Source organism: Mastigoproctus giganteus, chromosome 4 (assembly GCF_048544385.1).
Source record: "Mastigoproctus giganteus isolate SK-2022 chromosome 4, ASM4854438v1, whole genome shotgun sequence".
NCBI classification, from domain to species: domain Eukaryota; kingdom Metazoa; phylum Arthropoda; class Arachnida; order Uropygi; family Thelyphonidae; genus Mastigoproctus; species Mastigoproctus giganteus.
The window spans coordinates 117,715,908-117,735,976 of NC_143578.1; the positions used below are offsets into that span (position 1 = coordinate 117,715,908).

The 20,069-nt window shown below is 36.9% G+C and overlaps 1 protein-coding gene across 1 annotated transcript in view; it reads right to left on the bottom strand.

Annotated features, from left to right (window-relative positions):
• Window positions 1-20,069, bottom strand: part of LOC150087017 (lysine-specific demethylase 4A-like) — a 694,533-nt gene that overhangs the window by 27,561 nt on the left and 646,903 nt on the right. The window contains exon 18 of the mRNA XM_090372906.1: window positions 18,559-18,651. Coding sequence (XP_090229032.1) covers window positions 18,559-18,651 — 93 coding nt within the window. The remainder of the gene's footprint in view (window positions 1-18,558; window positions 18,652-20,069) is intronic.

Consider the following 20,069-nt stretch of genomic DNA (forward strand, 5'->3'; position numbering starts at 1 on the left):
TTGCTCCACAGGATATTGATGGTTCAACAGTTGAGGATCCTGCTCAGGTGGCTAACAATCTAAACGAGTATTTTGCATCTACATTCACGCATGAGGAGTTATTCAGGAAGGAGAATGATGTAGGTAAAGTAAACATTGGCAGTGAGCTGGATGATTTTGTAATAACTGAGAGGAAAGTGGAGGAGAGATTGTTGAGGATAAAGATAAAAAAGGCACCTGGGGTGGATGGGATCTATCCAGTTATATTAAAGGAGGCAGCAAAGGAAGTAAGCAAACCCCTAGCCATAATTATGAGAGCTTCTTTGGACTCAGGGGAGGTACCCATAGACTGGAGATGTGCAAATGTAACCCCAATTCACAAAGGAGGATCAAAGGCTGACACAAGTAACTATAGACCTGTTCGTTTAACTTCTGTTCCAGGTAAATTAATGGAGGCACTGGTTAAAGAAGCACTGCAGGATCATCTAGACAAGAATTCAGTTATAGCTCAGACGCAGCATGGTTTTGTTAAGGGCAGGTCTTGCCTGACCAATTTGATTGGATACTATGATGTAGTCACTAAAGAAGTGGATGCAGGGAATAACTTTGATATTATACATTTGGATCTTAGAAAGGCTTTTGATACTGTTGCACATGGAAGACTGCTGCACAAATTGGAGCAGTGTGGCATTGGAGGCAAATTGCTGCTATGGATAAGGGGATGGTTGAGTGGCAGAAGACAGAGAGTGGTAATCAATGGACACTGCTCAACGTGGACTAATGTTATTAGTGGAGTTACTCAGGGTTCAGTGTTGGGTCCGTTGTTGTTTTCGGTGTTTATGAATGATATTGATGATGGGATATCAAGTTTAATGTCCAAGTTTGCAGATGATACAAAGGTTGGCAGGGTTGTTAAGGACACCACTAACGCTATGCTGCTGCAACAGGATCTGGAAAGGTTGAACAGATGGGCTGAGAGGTGGCAAATGAAGTTTAACATTGACAAATGTAAAGTACTACATATGGGAAACAGTAACCCCAGAGCAACGTATCAACTCTGCCGTACTACACTGACAGTGGTGGAGAATGAAAAGGACCTGGGGGTAATTGTGCAGGCAGATATGAAGTTATGGAAGCAGATATGGTGGAGAATGAAAAGGACCTGGGGGTAATTGTGCAGGCAGATATGAAGTTCTCTGAGCAGTGCAGACGAGCTGCAAGAGTAGCTCATGGAGTCTTGTCAATGATATACAGGAATTTTTCTAGCAGGGATAAGGAGGTGATTATTCCCTTGTATAAGGCAATGGTTAGGCCACATCTTGAGTACTGTATACAGGTCTGGAGGCCTCATTTCAAGAAGGATGTAGAGCTGCTGGAACGGGTACAGAGAAGGGCAACAAGATTAGTGAATGGAACAAAGGGTTGCTCTTACGAAGAAAGGCTTAAGTTTTGCAAATTACAGAGTCTGGAGACTAGGCACCAGCGAGGTGATCTGATAGAGGTGTATAAGGCTTTGAATGGTTTGAGCATGCTCAATGCCAATGGGATTCTTCATCTTGCTCAGAATAATCACCTCAGAGGGCATAAATTCAAATTGAGGAAGGACGGATGTCGGATAGATGTGCGGAAATTTGCCTTTGGCCAGCTGGTGGTTGGTTGGTGGAACCGACTTCCATCACTTGTTGTTGAAGTTGATAGCCTAAACAAATTTAAAGCTCAACTGGACAGGTATTTCGAACGAACGGAGGGGTGAAATGGGAGTGGTGTGTGTTTTTTTTTTTTTTTTTGGCTGATGCTGAATAAGCTTGCTTTCTTGCATCATATGCCTCTACTAATGCTAATGCTAATGCTAAGCAGTGCAAAGAATCACTTTACACACCTGCCAGCGGCTCTAGATATTCTAACAATTAGTTATGTTAAATCTGTTAATTACGATTTTGTTCAATGTCAATTTGCCTTGGTTTGTTATGTTTATTTATTTGGCTACAGAGGTAGGTGCCACGACATTTTTTTAAAAGTTTGTGTTCTATTTGTTATCTATTAGCGGATGATATAGTGACATCCACTGACTATTTTCTGGATAGCAGTCAGTTACTTAAGTTCCTGTGAGGAGGTAACGCTTGCTTGTGAGTTAGAATTCTTTCTTTTTATTTTATTATTCATTTACAAGAGTGGTGCTCAATCTATGGAGGACATGCATCCAATTGGGCTGGAGGTCTATGTTTGTGCTGTTGGAGGTGATTTTTATTTATTTATTTATTTTTTTTTTTCATTTTATTTTTAGGTTAGCTTGGTACATAGGGGCAGCATCTCACCTTATCAAGTCTAGCTTTAAAAAGTCAGCAGGAATTTTCTGTATTTGTAACATGCTTCAATGTTCCTGTTGTTTCCCAAGTTTTAGTTTAGGGAGCATTTTGACATATGGCTGACTGACTTTATGCATAGATAATTGGGACTAATTAGAATCCACATTGGTAACATGATGCAAGGAAGCAATGCTTACACAGCACAAGCAAAAAAAAAGAAAAAAAGTTGCCATATATACTTTAATTAGGTCACCACACAGATACCTAATTCCTACAGAATGCAAGTTAAATAACCCTTGTCTTTCTTGGTAAGACTACCCTTTTGTGTTTCCAACTAATCTTGTTCTTCTCTTTAACCCTTCACAACAGATCTATGAATTCTTTCCTGAAATGAGTTTCCAAACCCACATGCAGTATTTCAGATATAGCATAGCTATTACTTTACGTATTGGGATAATCATCTCTTTATTACTGCTGGCAAAACTCCTATATATAACTGGCAGAACCCAATGGGCATTTCTGATAGCTTGATTGTCCATAACAGCCAATGGAGTTCAGTCAGTGACGTACAGGACTTTACTCAAAGAATTAATTACCATCAGGGGTAAAGGAAAGGGTTTTTGCTTCCGTAAAGGTGAGTACAGTGGTCTCTGACAGTTTTTAAATTCTGTACAGTGGGAAGCATTCAAGGAATTAATGATGGAAGCCACTAAAAGTTTCATACCTATTAAGAAATATTGTTCAAGGTTTAGGCCTAAATGGTTATCTAATGAACTAATGAGACTCGTAACACAGAAGAAAAATGCATGGGATGCATATAAATTATCAAGCGACTCAGAAGCCTATGGCAGATATAAGCTAGTCTGTAATCAGGTCACATAAGAGGTTAGGCAGGCGAAGGCAGATTACGAGAAATCCTTCGCAAAAGATGCTATGAAAAACAGCAAGGATTTCTTTACTTATATAAACTCTAAAAGGAAGGGAATGAATCTGATTGGTCCACTTGACATCGATGGTTCGACTGTTGATGATTGATCATGCTCAGATAGCAAACAAACTGAATGAGTATTTTGCATCTACATTCACACATGAGAAATTATTAAGGTTTGAAAATGGCAGAAGGTTATCAAATTGTAGCAGGATACTTAATGATTTTGTAATAACTGAGAGCAAAGTGGAGGAGAAATTGCTGAAGTTAAAGGGCATGGTTGTTAATGACGGTAATGGTTGTGTGCTACTGCAACAGGATCTAGATAATTTGGGCAGATGGGCTAAGAAGTGGCAACTGAAGTTTAACCTTCACAAATGCAAAGTACTGCATATGGGTAGAAGTAACCCCAGAGAAACGTACCAACTGTGTGGTACTACACTTAAGGTGGTAGAAAATGAAAAAGACCTGGGAGTAATTGTGCAGTCAGATATGAAGTTTTCTGAGCAATGCAGACAGGCTGCCAGGGCAGGTCATGGGGTTTTGTCAATGATATATAAGAATTTTGCGAGCAGGGAGAAGGAGGTGATTGTCCCTCTGTATAAGGCAATGGTCAGGCCACGCCTTGAGTATTGCGTACAGGTCTGGAGGTTTCATTTTAGGAGGGATGTAGATTTACTTGAGCGTGTACAGAGAAGGGCAACAAGATTGGTGAGGAGAATGAAGGGATCCTCTTACCAAGAGAGGCTTAAGTTCTGCAAATTGCAGTGGCTGGAGACTAGGCACCTGCGCGGTGATCTGATTGAGGTGTATCAGGCCTTGAATTGGTTGAGAACGCTGAATTCTGATGGGATCCTTCCATTTGTTCAGATTACGAACCTAAGGGGGCACAAATTCAAATTAAGAAAGGACAGATGTAGAATAGATGTGCAGAAATTTGCCTTTGGCCAGCGGGTGGTTAATTGCTGGAACAAACTTCCATCTGTTGTTGTGGAAGTTGATAGGTTGAATAAATCTAAGGAGGAACTGGACAGATTTTTTTTTGGCTGATGCTGCATAAGCTCATAAACTTGTTTTCTTGCATCATATGCCACTACTACTACTACTACTAATTTCATGTCAGACTGTAGAATTTTTTATTCTACAGTCTGACATGTCTAATTGTATGATTGAGTCGAGATTGTCATTTGTGAGCTGGTTGCAATGAACTGACTTGTTCATTTTCGTTAGAGCGAAAGCCTGTTCACAAATGTATGTGCTTCCAAATAAGCTTGCACAAACAGCTGCATTATAATGTAGATTGGGATATTTGTCCTGAGGGAGGCATTTGTAAAAATTCAATAAATTGCCCTGTGAATTTTAATTTCGGTTCATCATTACAATGGAGATCGAATAGTTCTAGGTGTAATTTGGTTCAGCTTCTTCATATGAAGCTTCAAAATGATTAGTAAAGATTTTGAACAATATCGTATCATGCTCAAAATAATCAAATCTCTGTTCAAATGACTTCTGTAGTTTTCCGATGTGGTATGGTGTCTGATCACCACTATTTTTTCTTATATTGTTTAAATATTTTCTGACAATTTGGAAAGTGGCAAGTGTTGTTATTTGAAAGTTGGGACTGCAATAAAGATAATTTCATTCGAAAAACTGATACGTTATTGGTCTCAGATACCAGTAACTCTCGTATAACACGGTTATTAAGTACCTGTAAAATGTTGTGGTGTGTGAAATTGTGTTATAATAGACTAAGAAAAAGTACAAAAAGTGGAGTTACGTTCTAAAAGTTAAGAAAAATACAACGTTCTAGATTTCGTGTATCTTCTGCTCTCTTTAAAAAATTAGTAATCTGGGTTGTTTGCTTTTGCTTGATAAATCTTTGTGAATTTCATTGTATGGAACTAGGCATTTTTGGAGCTCCCTTTTGAACATTGGGCTCCTTTCATTCAAGAATCTGCATTCAAAAAATAAGATTGTAATTGCTCAGCTAACTTTCTGCCTTCCCGTATGCTTTTTAGTGTAAAATTTGGAAGTTTAGTATTTTCATCTGTGCTATCATCCTCTGAATTGATTTGGTTTTACCTCCGATGCCATTTCCACCAAATCCGCTTTGCTAGCCTCTTTTTCTATCAGTAATTCTTGAACGTCTTCAGTAATCAAATCTTTTTTTAATTTTTTTAGGAGCATCAGTCACTAAGGCAATGCTACTGTGTGTATATTGTCTATAAATTGTGCGCGTGTGTCCTGAGGTTGATTTCTGTTTTGCTGGATTTTTGAAGTTTCTGGGAGAAAAAACCATGCTACCCTTGCCTGAGCCCAACTAACTCAGCCAGGAAAAAATATCCATAAAAATTCCTCCCATCATCGATGGGATTCGAACTCAGGTCTTTTCCACCCTTTATGTCAATGCACATAAAGGGTGGAAAATCGCCCTCCTCCCACCCAGTGTGGGAGGAGGGCGATTTTCCCACAAGGGCTTCATTAGTCATATCATCAAAATTTTACTGTCCCACTGACATAGCAAAGTTCTACTATCGCACCAATTCTGTTTCGACCATATTTCCTGAATGACTTTGCCATATATTTTTCCACACGCATTCAACATTGATGGTTTTACTTCTTTCAGCGATAAAGCTATGATTCTGATACAGTTCACAATTGAGAAAAGTTTCCATGCCTCCATTTACTTCAATAGATTACGAATCATTTTTTTCCAAAATACATTGTAATGATTTTCTGATGTAATGAGTTAAAGGTGGATATAATGCCTTTATCTAATGGCTGAATGAAAGAAGTTGTATTAACTCAGTATAGCTGTGGCGGTAGGACAGATGTAGAATAGATGTGCAGAAATTGGCCTTTAGCCAGCGGGTGGTTAATTGCTGGAACAAACTTCCATCTGTCGTTGTGGAAGTTGATAGGTTGAATAAATTTAAGGAGGAACTGGACAGGCATTTGGAGGGAATGGTGTGATTTTTTTTTTTTTTTTTTTGGCTGATGCTGCATAAGCTCATACATTTGCTTTCTTGCATCACATGCCACTACTACTACTACTACTACTACTACAATTTGGATGATGTAAATCTTTTGGATGGCCTGGTGTGCTATCCAATAATAATAAAATTTTGAAATCTAGATTTTTCCACAAGTTCAATAGCACAGAACTTAACACGGGGATTTCCCAACAAAATAAAATACAGGGATTTCACAATTTTTTTTTTTAATAGCAAGTCAACAGTGGGGATTCAAAAAGAGTGGAAACGTTGAAAAATTACATCCAACATAATAGCAGGGTTTTCCCTGTACAAAAGCTCAAAAATACCCTGTCATGTGAAGTTTACCAAAATTCTCTAACCGTGTTATATAAATACCATGTTGTGAGAGGCCTTCTGCAATTTATCACTCGTGTTAGAGCAAAACCGTGTTGTAGAAGTACCGTGTTATATGGGGGTTGCCTGTACTTGCCTTCAGATATAAGTTGACCGTTTCCTTATTTCTCTTATTAAGTTGATTCAAATGACCAGATATGTCCAACAAGAATGCCAGGTTGAAAACCAAATTTCATTTAAAAAGTGATCCACCCTTTGTCCTTTATCAATAAGAAACACTTATTTCTTCAAATAGCATCAAAAACTGTTGTAAAACTTTACCTCTTCTAAGCCAGCATACTTCAGTGTACTACACAATATCGCAATATTAACTTTCAATTTCATCGCAAAACTCCTTGCATTGTCTATGGATTAACCCTTGTGACCTAACAAAATCTACAACATTCACAACGTCATCCATAACTGCTTTGACTCCTAATGTTTTACCCAACAGATTTTGGTGATGAATAATGCAGTGATAGCATATTAATTTTGTCCGAAGGCCTAGCTCTTTCATATGATCAGGGAGAAGAGACACCAAGCACTTTTAGAGCCAATCACAGAAGATGCACCATTGGTAGTTATTTGCAGTTTAGATAAATTGAAATTATACTGCTTAAGATAAGAAAGGAGTCCCTCAACCAAATCTGATCCTTTTGATTGGCCTTTTAATGGATGCAATTCTAAAAGTTCTTCATATATCTTAAAACTGGATATCACTCTATGTACAAAAATAGACAATTATGTTGTTGAAGTGATATCTACTGACTGATCAACAGTAAGTATACTGTTTCAAAATTTTGGAAAATTTACTTTTGACATCATTTGAAATATCTTGGAATTGTGTCCCTGCTTAAACTGATATTTTCAAACTTTTCTATACAATTTATGCAAAATAACGTTTGTGAACATTAGTAAAATGTAGTAGTAGTAAGTAGTAGTGGCATGTGATGCAAGAAAGCAAGTGTATCAGCTTATGCAGCATCAGCCAAAAAAAAATCACACCATTCCCTCCAAATGCCTGTCCAATTCCTCCTTAAATTTATTCAACCTATCAACTTCCATGACAGATGGAAGTTTGTTCCACCAATTAACCACCTGCTGGCTAAAGGCAAATTTCCGCACATCTATTCTACATCTGTCTTTTCTTAATTTGAATTTATGCCCCCTTAGGTTTGTAATCTGAACAAGTGGAAGGATCCCATCAGAATTCAGCGTGCTCAACCCATTCAAGGCCTTATACACCTCAATCAGATCACCGCGCAGGTGCCTAGTCTCCAGCCACTGCAATTTGCAGAACTTAAGCCTCTCTTGGTAAGAGGATCCCTTCATTCTCCTCACCAATCTTGTTGCCCTTCTCTGTACATGCTCAAGTAAATCTACATCCCTCTTAAAATGAGGCCTCCAGACCTGTACACAGTACTCAAGGTGTGGCCTGACCATTGCCTTATACAGAGGGACAATCACCTCCTTCTCCCTGCTAGCAAAATTCCTATATATCATTGACAAAACCCCATGACCTGCCCTGGCAGCCTGTCTGCATTGCTCAGAAAACTTCATATCTGACTGCACAATTACTCCCAGGTCTTTTTCATTTTCTACCACCTTAAGTGTAGTACCACACAGTTGGTACGTTTCTCTGGGGTTACTTCTACCCATATGCAGTACTTTGCATTTGTGAAGGTTAAACTTCAGTTGCCACTTCTTAGCCCATCTGCCCAAATTATCTAGATCCTGTTGCAGTAGCACACAGCCATTGCTGTCATTAACAATCCTGCCAACCTTTGTATCATCTGCAAACTTCGACATTAAGCCTGATATACCTTCATCAATATCACTGATAAATATACAAAACAACAGTGGACCTAACACCGAACCCTGTGGAACTCCACTAATAACATTAGTCCACGAAGAGCAGCACCCATTGATTACGTGCTCACATTATACCATAGAAAGATAAAGAAAGAAGTAAACATTTTTTTACAAACCCCCATCAGATAGAGGTTTTGATGACTGTGCTAGCTGAGATATTTGAAACCTATTTCTAAAGCTATTTTGTTAAATGTTCTGAGATTTCAGAACATTTCACAAAAATATTTTGCTAAGCTTGCAAGAAATGACCTTTTGTCTTCTCAGTTCTCCAGAATATTTTTCATTAAAATCACCGTGTTTTGTTTTAAAGTGCAGTTTCAGATTATACTCTTTTGGCATATCAAACAAATTATATTTTTATTGTGTTTAATGAAATAATGTGTTTGTCTATTGCTTTTGGCATACATGTTTTTTGTCTTCTGTCTTCCATTTTTTATTTATTTTTTCAGCTATTGATTTCACTGGGGCAATTTTATGCTTTTAAAATAATAAAACAATAGCTTAACACTGGCACAGGAAAACAAAGTGTTTTTAAATCATCAACAGTTAGAACTCATATACGAAGCCATACTTCTCATCCACAATATTTCCTACACAGCAGGCAACAATCGTGACATGAACACTATGATGTTTTTGTAACAACTATTTACATTACTCATCAATGCAAGAGAATACGTTATTTCTCTATTAGCACAATACTGATGTATTGTGCATGTTTCCACACTGATGTAAGCAGTGTGGAAACAACACTCTCGACATCTGTTATGTACTATTAAAATTTATGTTTTTGGCAACTATTTATTTTATTACTTTTGATAACTGAATTGCAGGTTCCATGAAAATTTATTGAAATATTCCCATAGGCTGAGATCGGCCACAAAAAAAGTTTAGGCAGGCAGCATGTGGCTTGCAGATTGCACATCACTGTTTTATAGGCTATATTAATTAGAACTACTCAGCAAGCTTCACAAAGTATAATAATTGGGATGCACCCAAAAATCATAAATATGGTAAACTCTTGCTTTACTAAATTTAATAGAATTTGTAAATAACAGACAGGCCCAGGATTTTTATCCAAACAGGAAGATGACATAACTACCCAAGTCAGGGAGCAAGGATTTTCTCAACATCACCTTGCATCAGCCTGCTGAGCATGTCCCAACAGGCTGATGCAAGGTGTAAAACTGGAGATTCATCTCACCATCCAATCATACTGTGAATAAGCTTAGTTAGAGTTTCCATAGCTGCAATACATCACAGCAAAACATGCAGCTCTTTAGTTCCATACAATAATTGAACAGGGATGAGATTATCCACTTACTACTTAAAGATTTTTCAGCTCCAGGAAACAAGTTTTTGATAAATTTTTGCCATTTTATTGACCTAATTGTCACATTAAATCATTCTATAAGTAGCTTTACAGCACTATTCATACTTCTTAGTTTATTCAGAATTTAGTTAGAGATTTTGTAGGTTACTACTCAATATACATAGAAACTTTGTATCACTGGAAACTTGCTGATGCTGTTATAGTATTTAGAGTGAGTGGAAGAGGAATTCTAATTTTTTTTAATTGTGGTAAATACATAGTTCTAAAGTTCAAATCATGTAGATTGGAGTTAAAAGGAAAATTTTCTTTTATATTATAATTAAATTATAACTTTCAAGCAAAGGTACGGCCTAATACAAAAACAAAAATACATTATCCTTTTGTGTTCAGCTAAGGTATATAATTAATTTAACATTGTGATTATAGCGTATAACATTGTGATTATTTCGGTATTGTGTATTATATATCTTGAACTTGAAAAGCGTAGGGCATAACATAAACCTACACAATATGTATCACTGCATTTAGGAATCTATTACTTTTCATTTTTAATCAATTAAATTGTATTTTAATGAAAATCATGCCTCAGACTAGAGCAAAAGGGGCGATATCTTTTAAGGGCACAAAAGGTGATATTATTGTACACATTGGCAATAAATGACAATAATGTCATTTATCAATAATGACATTAAGAGTAGGAGATCTGTGGACTTACTTAACAAGTAGAGGTCAAGGTTAAAAAAAATAGTAGCACACGCTTCTTGATTAGACCGGGGTTCGAGCCCGTGCCCACCAAATACGGAGGATGCGGAAAGGTCAGGGAATGACCACCGCATATCCCCGGAGCAATATGTCCTTAGTTGCTATGCTCCTAAAAACCAAATAAAAAACAAAACAATCAAACAAATAGTTGTGAGTTGACATCCAAATGAGTCAACTGGAGAGGGAGATTGGTCTGTACCCAAAAGGACTGGTGGTATCTTTTCAAGGATAAATGTTTTTACAAAAAGATTCAATTACAAAATACCATCAACCATTGTAAATTTTTGTCAACTGCCATAATATATTCCATCTGCCCAGGTGGCACTGTTGCATGTTATTCTAACGGCTGTAGAAGTTCAGAATACTGAAGAGGCTGGTTATATGGAAGGAACAGAAAGGTTCAAAAGTTGATCAGTCACTGTTCAGTTTACTCTCCAGAATTCCAGAAAATTCATAAAATTCATAATTTTTTGGAATTCTGGAGGGTAAACTGATTCTGCTGAGACTCGGGAGAACCTCGTTCTTGTGCACCAAGCAACATAGTGGAAATCTTCAAGGCAGAATGCATTGGTCCTACATGAGGTGGTTTTTGTTGGTGACTCTACTGACAGGGTAATGGGAAATATATTGGGAAAAAATGATAGGTGGAAGAGGACCAGAGTATGTCTGCCAGGGGCAAAAGTTGATGATGTTGTAGAGCAGATATCATCTTTTAAAGGCACAAAAGGTGATACTATTGAACACATTGGCACTAATGACATTAAGAGACAGAGATCTGCGCACTTACTTAACAAGTACACGTCAAAGTTGAAAACGATTCGTGAGTTATAGTTAAACTTGAAAGTGCCTGCAATTTTGTGCTTGTGATAACAGGAGAGACTGCTTCTACAGGGAGATATACATCAAATAGAAAGGGTGCAAGAATATTTACTGATGCTACCAAGGAAGTGTTAGGTGGGTCAGAAAACTGCCAGCTTGGGGGGATTCACAGGCTAATAGGTTAAGAGTGGCCGCAGGCAGAGATGATAGTGATTCTTGCACTGCTTCTATTGGAATGAGCAGCAGCCTGGAAAGCAAGTTGCTGGGGATTTCAAGAACTGCTGGGAACAATCATGGAACAAGTAAATACATAGGCTGGGTAAATACATGATGTGGGTTAGGGTAACTAAGAGTAAGAACAGGTGCATGTATACTTCCATGTGCACCAATGCTAGGAGTATAGTAAATAAATTTGATGAATTTGAAGTGCTGGTCAAGGCATCAAAAGTGGATATTGTTGGGATATGAGAGACGTGACGTCACACATTCATAAGAAACACAGAATTGGAATTTGGGGAGTAAAATGTGTACAGAAAGAATAGACAAGATATTAAGGCAGGATGGGACATGCTGTTAGTTAAGGAACACAAATTCTAAGGCAGTGCATCCAGCTGTCATGAGTGGACAATGCAAGGTCGAGTCAGTTTGGTGTGATATAAGAACTGTGAAAGCAAAAAACAGGGCAAGAGTGTATAATAGGCCTAATGACGCTGATAAAAACAACAAAAAACTGTACAGAGAAATAGTGGGCAGGTAAATTAGAATGTCTTATAATGGGGGATTTTAACTTCCCAGATATTGACTGGAACTCATGGGTTGATCACTTGTGTTTGGTGCGGTGATCGCAACATACTGATAGTGGAATTTACTTAAAAGATGTAACTACTAATCATGGGTAGAGGGAAGGGGTTTTTGCTTTCGTGAAGGTGACTACAGTGGCATCAGACATTTTAAATTCTATACAGTGGGACCAACTGATAATGTTACCAACAGCAAATTATAACGGGAAGCATTCAAGGAATTAACCTTGGAAGCTACTAGGCTTTTCATACCAACTAAGAAATACTGTTCAAGTTTCAAGTCTAAATGGATATCACATGAATTAATGTGGCCCGTGGCAGAGAAGAAAAATGCATGGGAGGCATATAAATTTTCAGCTGACAGAGAAGCCTATGATAGATATAAGATAGTCTGTAATCAAATTACAAAGGAGGTTAGGCAAGTGAAGGCAGATTATGAGAAAAAACAGTAGACTTCTTTACTTATGTAAATTCTAGAAGGAAGATGAATCAAATTGACCCACTCGATATGGATGGTTTTACAGCAGATGATCCTGCTCAAGTTGCTGACAAACTGAATGAGTATTTTGCATCTACATTCACACAGGAGGAATTTTTTTTAGGGGACGGAATGCTGAAGTTCAGGAATAAGGAGGTGATTATCCCTTTTTCTGAGGCAATGGTCAGGCCAACCTTGAGTAAAAAAACAACAGTTGACTGCTGCCGCATTGTTTTTGTATTGATATAGCAGATACTGGAAGTGACTACATAGCTTGTAGTAGTGTAATCAGTATCAGAAGAGGATTGTAAACTATAATTTATGTTGTTGCCATTAGAGACACGAATTTCTGTATTTTATAATTTTCAGGATATATCTGTGTTTCAGAAAACGGAAGTTGAATGGATAAATGAGGAAGAGAAGAGTTTGTTCTGTGAATTTGAAGTTGGACAGTAAATGGACACTGTCAGGTTGTAGTATATGTTCAGACTGGTTTGGAAGAGAGTGGGGGAATTAAAGAAGCCAATTCAGAAGGATAGTGCCCATGGAAATATCTATATAAAAGGCATGCAGCAGAAACAGATTATCTGTGAGACAGAGAATGGAAAGAGTTTGTAAGAGGCAGGTCATTAATTAACTTGACTGGCCTCTGGAATGGAATCTAGAAGTCTGAGAGAATTTGGAGCACCACCCAAATGATATTCCTTGGTAGGGTAGATCTGAGATTTGTAAATAGTGACTAGTTATTTAGAAGAAAAGTTACATGACACTGAAAGCGAAAATGAAAACCCAGTTTTTTTTGATATGAAAAAGCAATATTTCTGATGCTTATGCCAAAAGAGATTAGAAGTCAGGGTAGTCCCTAATAGAGATATATGATCATGTCTACAGATTTGAGTGTCAAAAAAAAAAAGATAAGTATTGGAGCAGTAGACAGTTTTTTGGTGAAATATATGACAAGTTTAAGTTTTAGAAGCATTAAAATTAGCAGAGTTCTTTTGACCTATTGGAAAATTAAATGGAGATCAGCATTTAAGAAATTGGTGGTTGATATTTGAATAGGTGAAGCTATTTGTGCAGGGTAAGTTTTCTCTAACTGAAAAATAGAATGCAATTGCGATCATCAGGAAAAACTATTTAGGATTTCCGTCACTGGAAGAAGTTATTATTATATAAGAGAAAAAGAGTTGAAGAGAGAACTGAGCCTTCAAGAAAATCAGCATTAGTGGAAAATTTTGAAGCCATAGAGCCACCTACCATCATCTGCATAGAGCAGTCAGAGAGAACCTAATTTTGAAAAAGAAACATTCGGCATTCCATAAGGCGGGATCTTGTTTAGAAGATCTTTATGACAAACAAAATCAAAAGTCTTAGAAATGTCAAGAGCAACTGCTTGAGCTTCAACAAAATTTTGCATAAAATTTGTCCAAAGATGAGTAACATAAGCCACAATATCACCAGTGGGCTAATTCTGATGGAAGGTTTTGGTAAATGGATTTCTGATTTACTTGGAAAAAGTAGAGAGGTAAATGCAATGGGATGATATTGAATGGTAGAAATTTGTCAGCCACATTGATGAACTGGTTGTATATGAGAAAATTTCCAAGTGCAATAAGAAAGTATAAAAAGGCAACATAGAAGAACAGGAGCAAAGCTCACGAACACAGGTTTGCCATCAGGACTGAGAGCTTTCTTGGTATCAAATTGTTCAAAAATTCTTCTGATATCATTTCCATGTAAGCCCACAATGTAAGGAAGCATTGAGTGGAGTGTACTGGGAATGGTAGGAGATGGTTTACCAAGGTCATCAATACAAGAGTTAAAAGAATGGTAGCATGCTAGTAATTTAGTTTTATGTTTGGCTGAGGAGCAACAGAAGTGTCAAATTTTAACAGAGGTGGGAGTGTAGATGGACAGAAGTTTCAGATAATAGCTTTGGCAAGAGATCAGAATGCTTGACTATCATCTGGACAGGTACTGAAGTTCTATTCATAGGTTAATCAAAATCAAGTTTAGATTGATATGTTGCAAGCTTTAGCATAGGTAGAAAATGACCTCTATACATTTCAGATCCCAGGTTGGGATCTGAGATGCATAGAGGTCATTTTCTAAAGTAGTGTATTAAAAAAAAAAAAAGGAAAGAAAGAAAGAAGTAACAGTTGAATTTGACAGAATGGGCTGGGAGATCTGAAGTCAGAGTGAGGCCCCATTACAGACTGAAGAAGTACAAATGTATCCCCAATTAAAAAGGGGGATCAAAGGGCAGCATGAGTAAACAGACCTGTTAGTTTAACTTCTATTCTGGGGAAAGTAATGGAGTCACTGATTAAAGAAGCAATGCAGGATCATCGAGACAAGACTGCAGTAATAATTCAGACACATCATGGGTTTGTTAAAGGTAAATCTTGCTTGACCAATTTGATTGGATACTACGATGTGGTCACAGAGGAACTGGATACAAAAAATAATTTTGATATCACATACTTATTGTACTGTACAAATTGGAGTACTTTGGCATTAAGACTCAACCATCCTTTTATCCATACGTTGCCGCTATGGATAAAAGGATGGTTGAGTGGGAGAAGACAGAGTGGTTGTCAATGGACATGGCTCTTCATGAACTAATGTTATTAGTGGAGTCCTCCATGGTTCGGTGTTGGGACCAATGTTTTCTATATTTATCAGTGACATTGATGTCACTGATAAATATAGAAAACATTGGTCCAAGTCTGCGGACAATACAAAGGTTGGTAGGGTTGTTAATGACAGTAACAATGGTATGGGGCTGAAACAGGATCTAGAAAAGTTGGGCAGATGGGCTGAGAGGTGGCAACTGAAGTTTAACATTGTTAAACTGATTGTATCCGCAATGGATTGGGGATACAATGTTAAACTCAGTAATATGTTATGAGTAAGGTACCAACTGTGCGGTACTACACTCAGTGTAATGGAGAATGAAAAAGTCCTAGGGATAATTGTGCCGTCAGATATGAAGTTTTCAGAGCAGTGCAGACAGGCTTTCGGAACAACCTGTTCCAAAAGCCTGCCTGAGGTATTCAAGTCTTGTCAATGATATACAGGAACTTTGCTAGCAGGGATAAGGAGGTGATTATCTCTTTGTATAAGGAAATGGTCAGAAGGCCTCATTTTAGGAAGGATGTCGAGCTGCTGGAACGAGTACAGAAAAGGGCAATGAGATTGGTGAGGGGGAACAAAGGGGTGCTCTTACCAAGAAAGGCTTAAGTTCTGCAAATTAATGGGCAAGTGAGGAATACTACTACAGTATTCCTTACTTGTCCATTAAAATCCTCAAATACACCAAACTGAGTCAGTATCTGCACAGAAAGGTCATCTAAGCCTGCTTCAATATGTATGTGATTTGGTCATAGATATACACTGTCCAGTCAAAACATTATGACCACCTACCCCATAGCGAGTACGTTCTGCTCTTACTGTCAGTACTATCGCTGCACAGCAAAGACATGAGAATGTTGAAGGAGATATGTTGTACCATGTTGCCACCATCGTATCCTATAGAACTGTGACAGTCTGTGGCGGGGGATCCAAATTCCAGATCTGTTGAGCCACACAATCCCAAAAATGTTCTGTGGGGATTTATATCTGGCAAATTCTGTGGCCAAAGTAACATCTGGAAGTCACTTTTGTGTTCTGCAAACCACTCTTGAACAATAGCAGCAACGTGGCAGAGCATATTATCCCGTTCAACACAACTGTACCAACCAGGAAGTCTCCATGAGGGATGGGGGTGGGGGAAGTACATGAACAACAGCCACAATGGATAGCTAGTTTTTAGCATTCAGAGTGGTATGAGAGCTCCAAGGAATTTTCAGAAAAACATCCACACAAGACTGCCACCACCACCTACCTGTTTCTGTTGGACCACAGCACTGGAATGATTCCTCTCCACAGACTGTCACTGTACTCAATGTGTGGAAATTTGCCCTTAGCCAGCAGGTAGTTGATTGCTGGAACAAACTTCCATCTGTTGTTGTGGAAGTTGATTCATGGCCTTTTTAATACTGCCATCCTTCAACCAGTACCTGAAAATCATCCCACTTTTGAATTACATCATATCCTTTCCAACATTGATCAAGCAATTTGTATGGATAACATGCCATGAACTTGCAGGATCACATTTACTGGTTCTCACTATGATGTGTGCCATGAGGTAGGGAGGAACAGCTGATTGCCAAAACATGGGGGTGGTCATGATGTACAGTGAGTACAGAGACAAGGGTAAATGTGATGGTAAGTGCAATGCACACTGCAACTGCTTCTATGGATAAAGGTATACATTTTTTAGATATGTATATTTTTGGATGGAATTCCCAAATCCACCAAAATGGCAACAATACCATTGACTGTGTTTGTAGAATCTCTATCACATGTAAAGATGTGTAATTTTTTATTGAAGAGGAAACTTCAGCAGTTAACCTGGTTTTGAGCAAATATATTCCAATTGGCTCAATGTGGGCAATCAGTTCATACATGTAAACATCTACACAGTCTTCTACAATTCCACTGTAGGATATGGTCCATTATTTAGATTTAAGGAATAGCCAGTTTGTTCTGATATCCATATTGTCTTTATCATATGATCTCTAGTGATTTTTCTTGATTGACTGTATTATCAATCTATATCTGTGTGGAAGGAAGGTTTTTTTTTTTTTTTTTTTGTTTTGTTTCAATACAATTTAAGGTATTGTGAACATCATCTGATGTCCTCTGTTGCAAGTCTGTTAACAATAAATTTTGTCCACTCAAGTGATGTTTTCAGGGGAATTGTCTTTGCGTTGATACTGTTTTGTGTTTTTAGGTAACAGATACATGGATATTTTAGCATGTCTAGGCATTGTTTTCTTGTGTTCTGGTATGTAGCTCTACATTCGGTTTGTACTTTTAGATTTTCTTTAATAATTACCACAAGTTACAAACTTGGGAGCAATTTGCAGTCTGCAAGTAGGGCAAACAGTATCTCTCCTACATGTTGCTTGTGAATGGCCAAATTTTTGTCCATTATAATCATATGCAGTTTAGTATAATATGGCATATGAGATAACCTGCTTTCACTGCTGTTGGTAGCATTGGTATGCTGAAGCTAAGTATAATGTTATGTGTAGGTACAAGTTCTCTTTGCAGGTAAGACCTTTTATTTCTGCAATTCTTGAACTAATTTTACCCCTGACACATTTAGTAACTCCCAGTCTACTATGGCTACCTTTGAGGTGTTTAATGTGGCATAAGGAGTGACTCTGATAAGAATGCCATGGAAGGATGACAACAGAGCATTATGCCTTTGAGTCAACATTCCTATGAGGAGGAATCCTGAGAAAGCTTGCTAGTAAGATGGTCTGTTGGTGAATGGATTATAAGAAATGGCACAGGATCTTATGTTTGTGTTTCATTTTAATCTTTTGGGATTTGAAGTGTCATGATATATTGAGCCAGTGGACTCCACCAATGAAAGGTTTTGTAATCTATTTGGCTCCTTTTAGCCCTGGAAGGTAAGAGCAGTGTCATTACAGTGACCAAGCAGTTTCAAGTTTTTTTTTGTTTTTTTTTTTAAAGAGAAAACTTAAAAAACTTAGAAAACTCTTCCTTTTTTCTCTTTTGTACCTAGTTCAGTTCAGTTAGCACAAAAGAGAAAAAAAGAAAGGTAATTTTCCTATCTGGACAGTGTGTAAGCCAACAACTAAAATAGGAACTGTAGATTTGGAAAAAATTCACATTCAAATAGCACAAAGAGTTTCTTGGCCATGTGAGTGTCTGGCATTTGGGGCCTTCAAACGCAGACCTCTCCAAATGCAACAAGTGGTGAAATCATTAAACTATTAGAGGATTTTTACATAAGTGTAAACATGAATTGCGATTGTGAAAGAGAAATAGGTTGCATACCAGTTTTGATCCAACATGTTTAGGGAGTTCTTCATCTTCAGAATAGAACTGTTCCCTTCTTAATGTCACAGATGATCCATTTTCAAATTCAACCTAGTTAAAAGAAAAACATTTTGGATAAAATTCATAACACAAAACTTGAAAGTAAATTAACGTTTTTTTTTTTTTTTTTTTTTTTTAAGGACTACCTTATTCACTGGAAAATTATAGGCTTTATTTACTCCACATTTTATAGTATGTAATACTGATGTTGCTTTTTAAAGTTATGACAGCCAATGGTAAGACCCCTGCTTAATTAAAATTAAGGAGATAACCATTAAGCAGATCATTGAAGCAGCAGCTAGAACTGCTAAACTTAATTAACAATCTTCCTGTTCAACATATAACCAAGCTGCTAGTATTCTACCAGTATGACTGGAGAGAGATGATAGTAATGTCAAGCAGGAGAATATTACCAAAGCAATACTTAAAAAATATTGCAATTGCATCAAAGCATTTCAAAATTGCACACATGAGCACACATCACATTACAATTCATGTTATTTTAATCTTTTTCTAAATAAGTCACGAATAACAATGGTATACATTTAAAAAAAAAAAAAAAATTTTTTTTTAATGTATACCATTAAACTGAACTTATACAATTTTCAGGTACTGATTCCAAAGCTGTAATTTACCATCTTCAATTTGCAATATTGCATCCATTTTTTTACACAAGATGAAAAATAAAAAGTTGTAATAATAGCAAAATACAGTAAAAGCCTGACTATCAGGCATTCACCTGGAAAATTTAATAAACTGTACATTATAGAAAGGGCAGCTGCACCCCTGTCTCACAAAAAGAGAGAGAGAGAGAGAGAGAGAGAGAGAGAGACTGCAAATTAAATAATTAAACATTACAAAAATGTATTAAACAAATGTTTAACAAGGCAACAATTTATATTAAAAAATTAACCTGAAAATATTTATTATTTACTGTTCATATTAAAACAAAGGTGATCACGAGAAGCACAGAAGTCTTATCATTCACACATTCCTCTACCACTTGAGATCAAAAAGGTGGTGAAAACCAGCCATGTTGTGTTAACTTTAAAATAAAAACTAGATTATCCAAAGATTAAAAAAAGGAGAAAATTTATAATGTACCTATGAAGGAGTATGATCTTGGCTTTTCAATTTATTACATAAAAGTACAATTGGTGATAAAATGTGTGAAAAGAAATATTTTAAAATTTAGCATAGCAGCATATACCAGCATTTCCCAAACTTTTTTTAGTCACAGAACATTTTTCATCTCACAATATATTATGGAATACATACTTTTGTGGCTATTTGGTTTTTAAATAAAAAAAACATAATTAATGCTCAAATGCATTTTATTTTTGAAAACAAAATCAAAATAAAAATATATGTATAAAAATTATAAAACTGGTTGAAAATTAAAGCTGTATTCTACATACAAAAAGTTATATACATACATACATACCAAAACAACATGAATTTTGATTTTT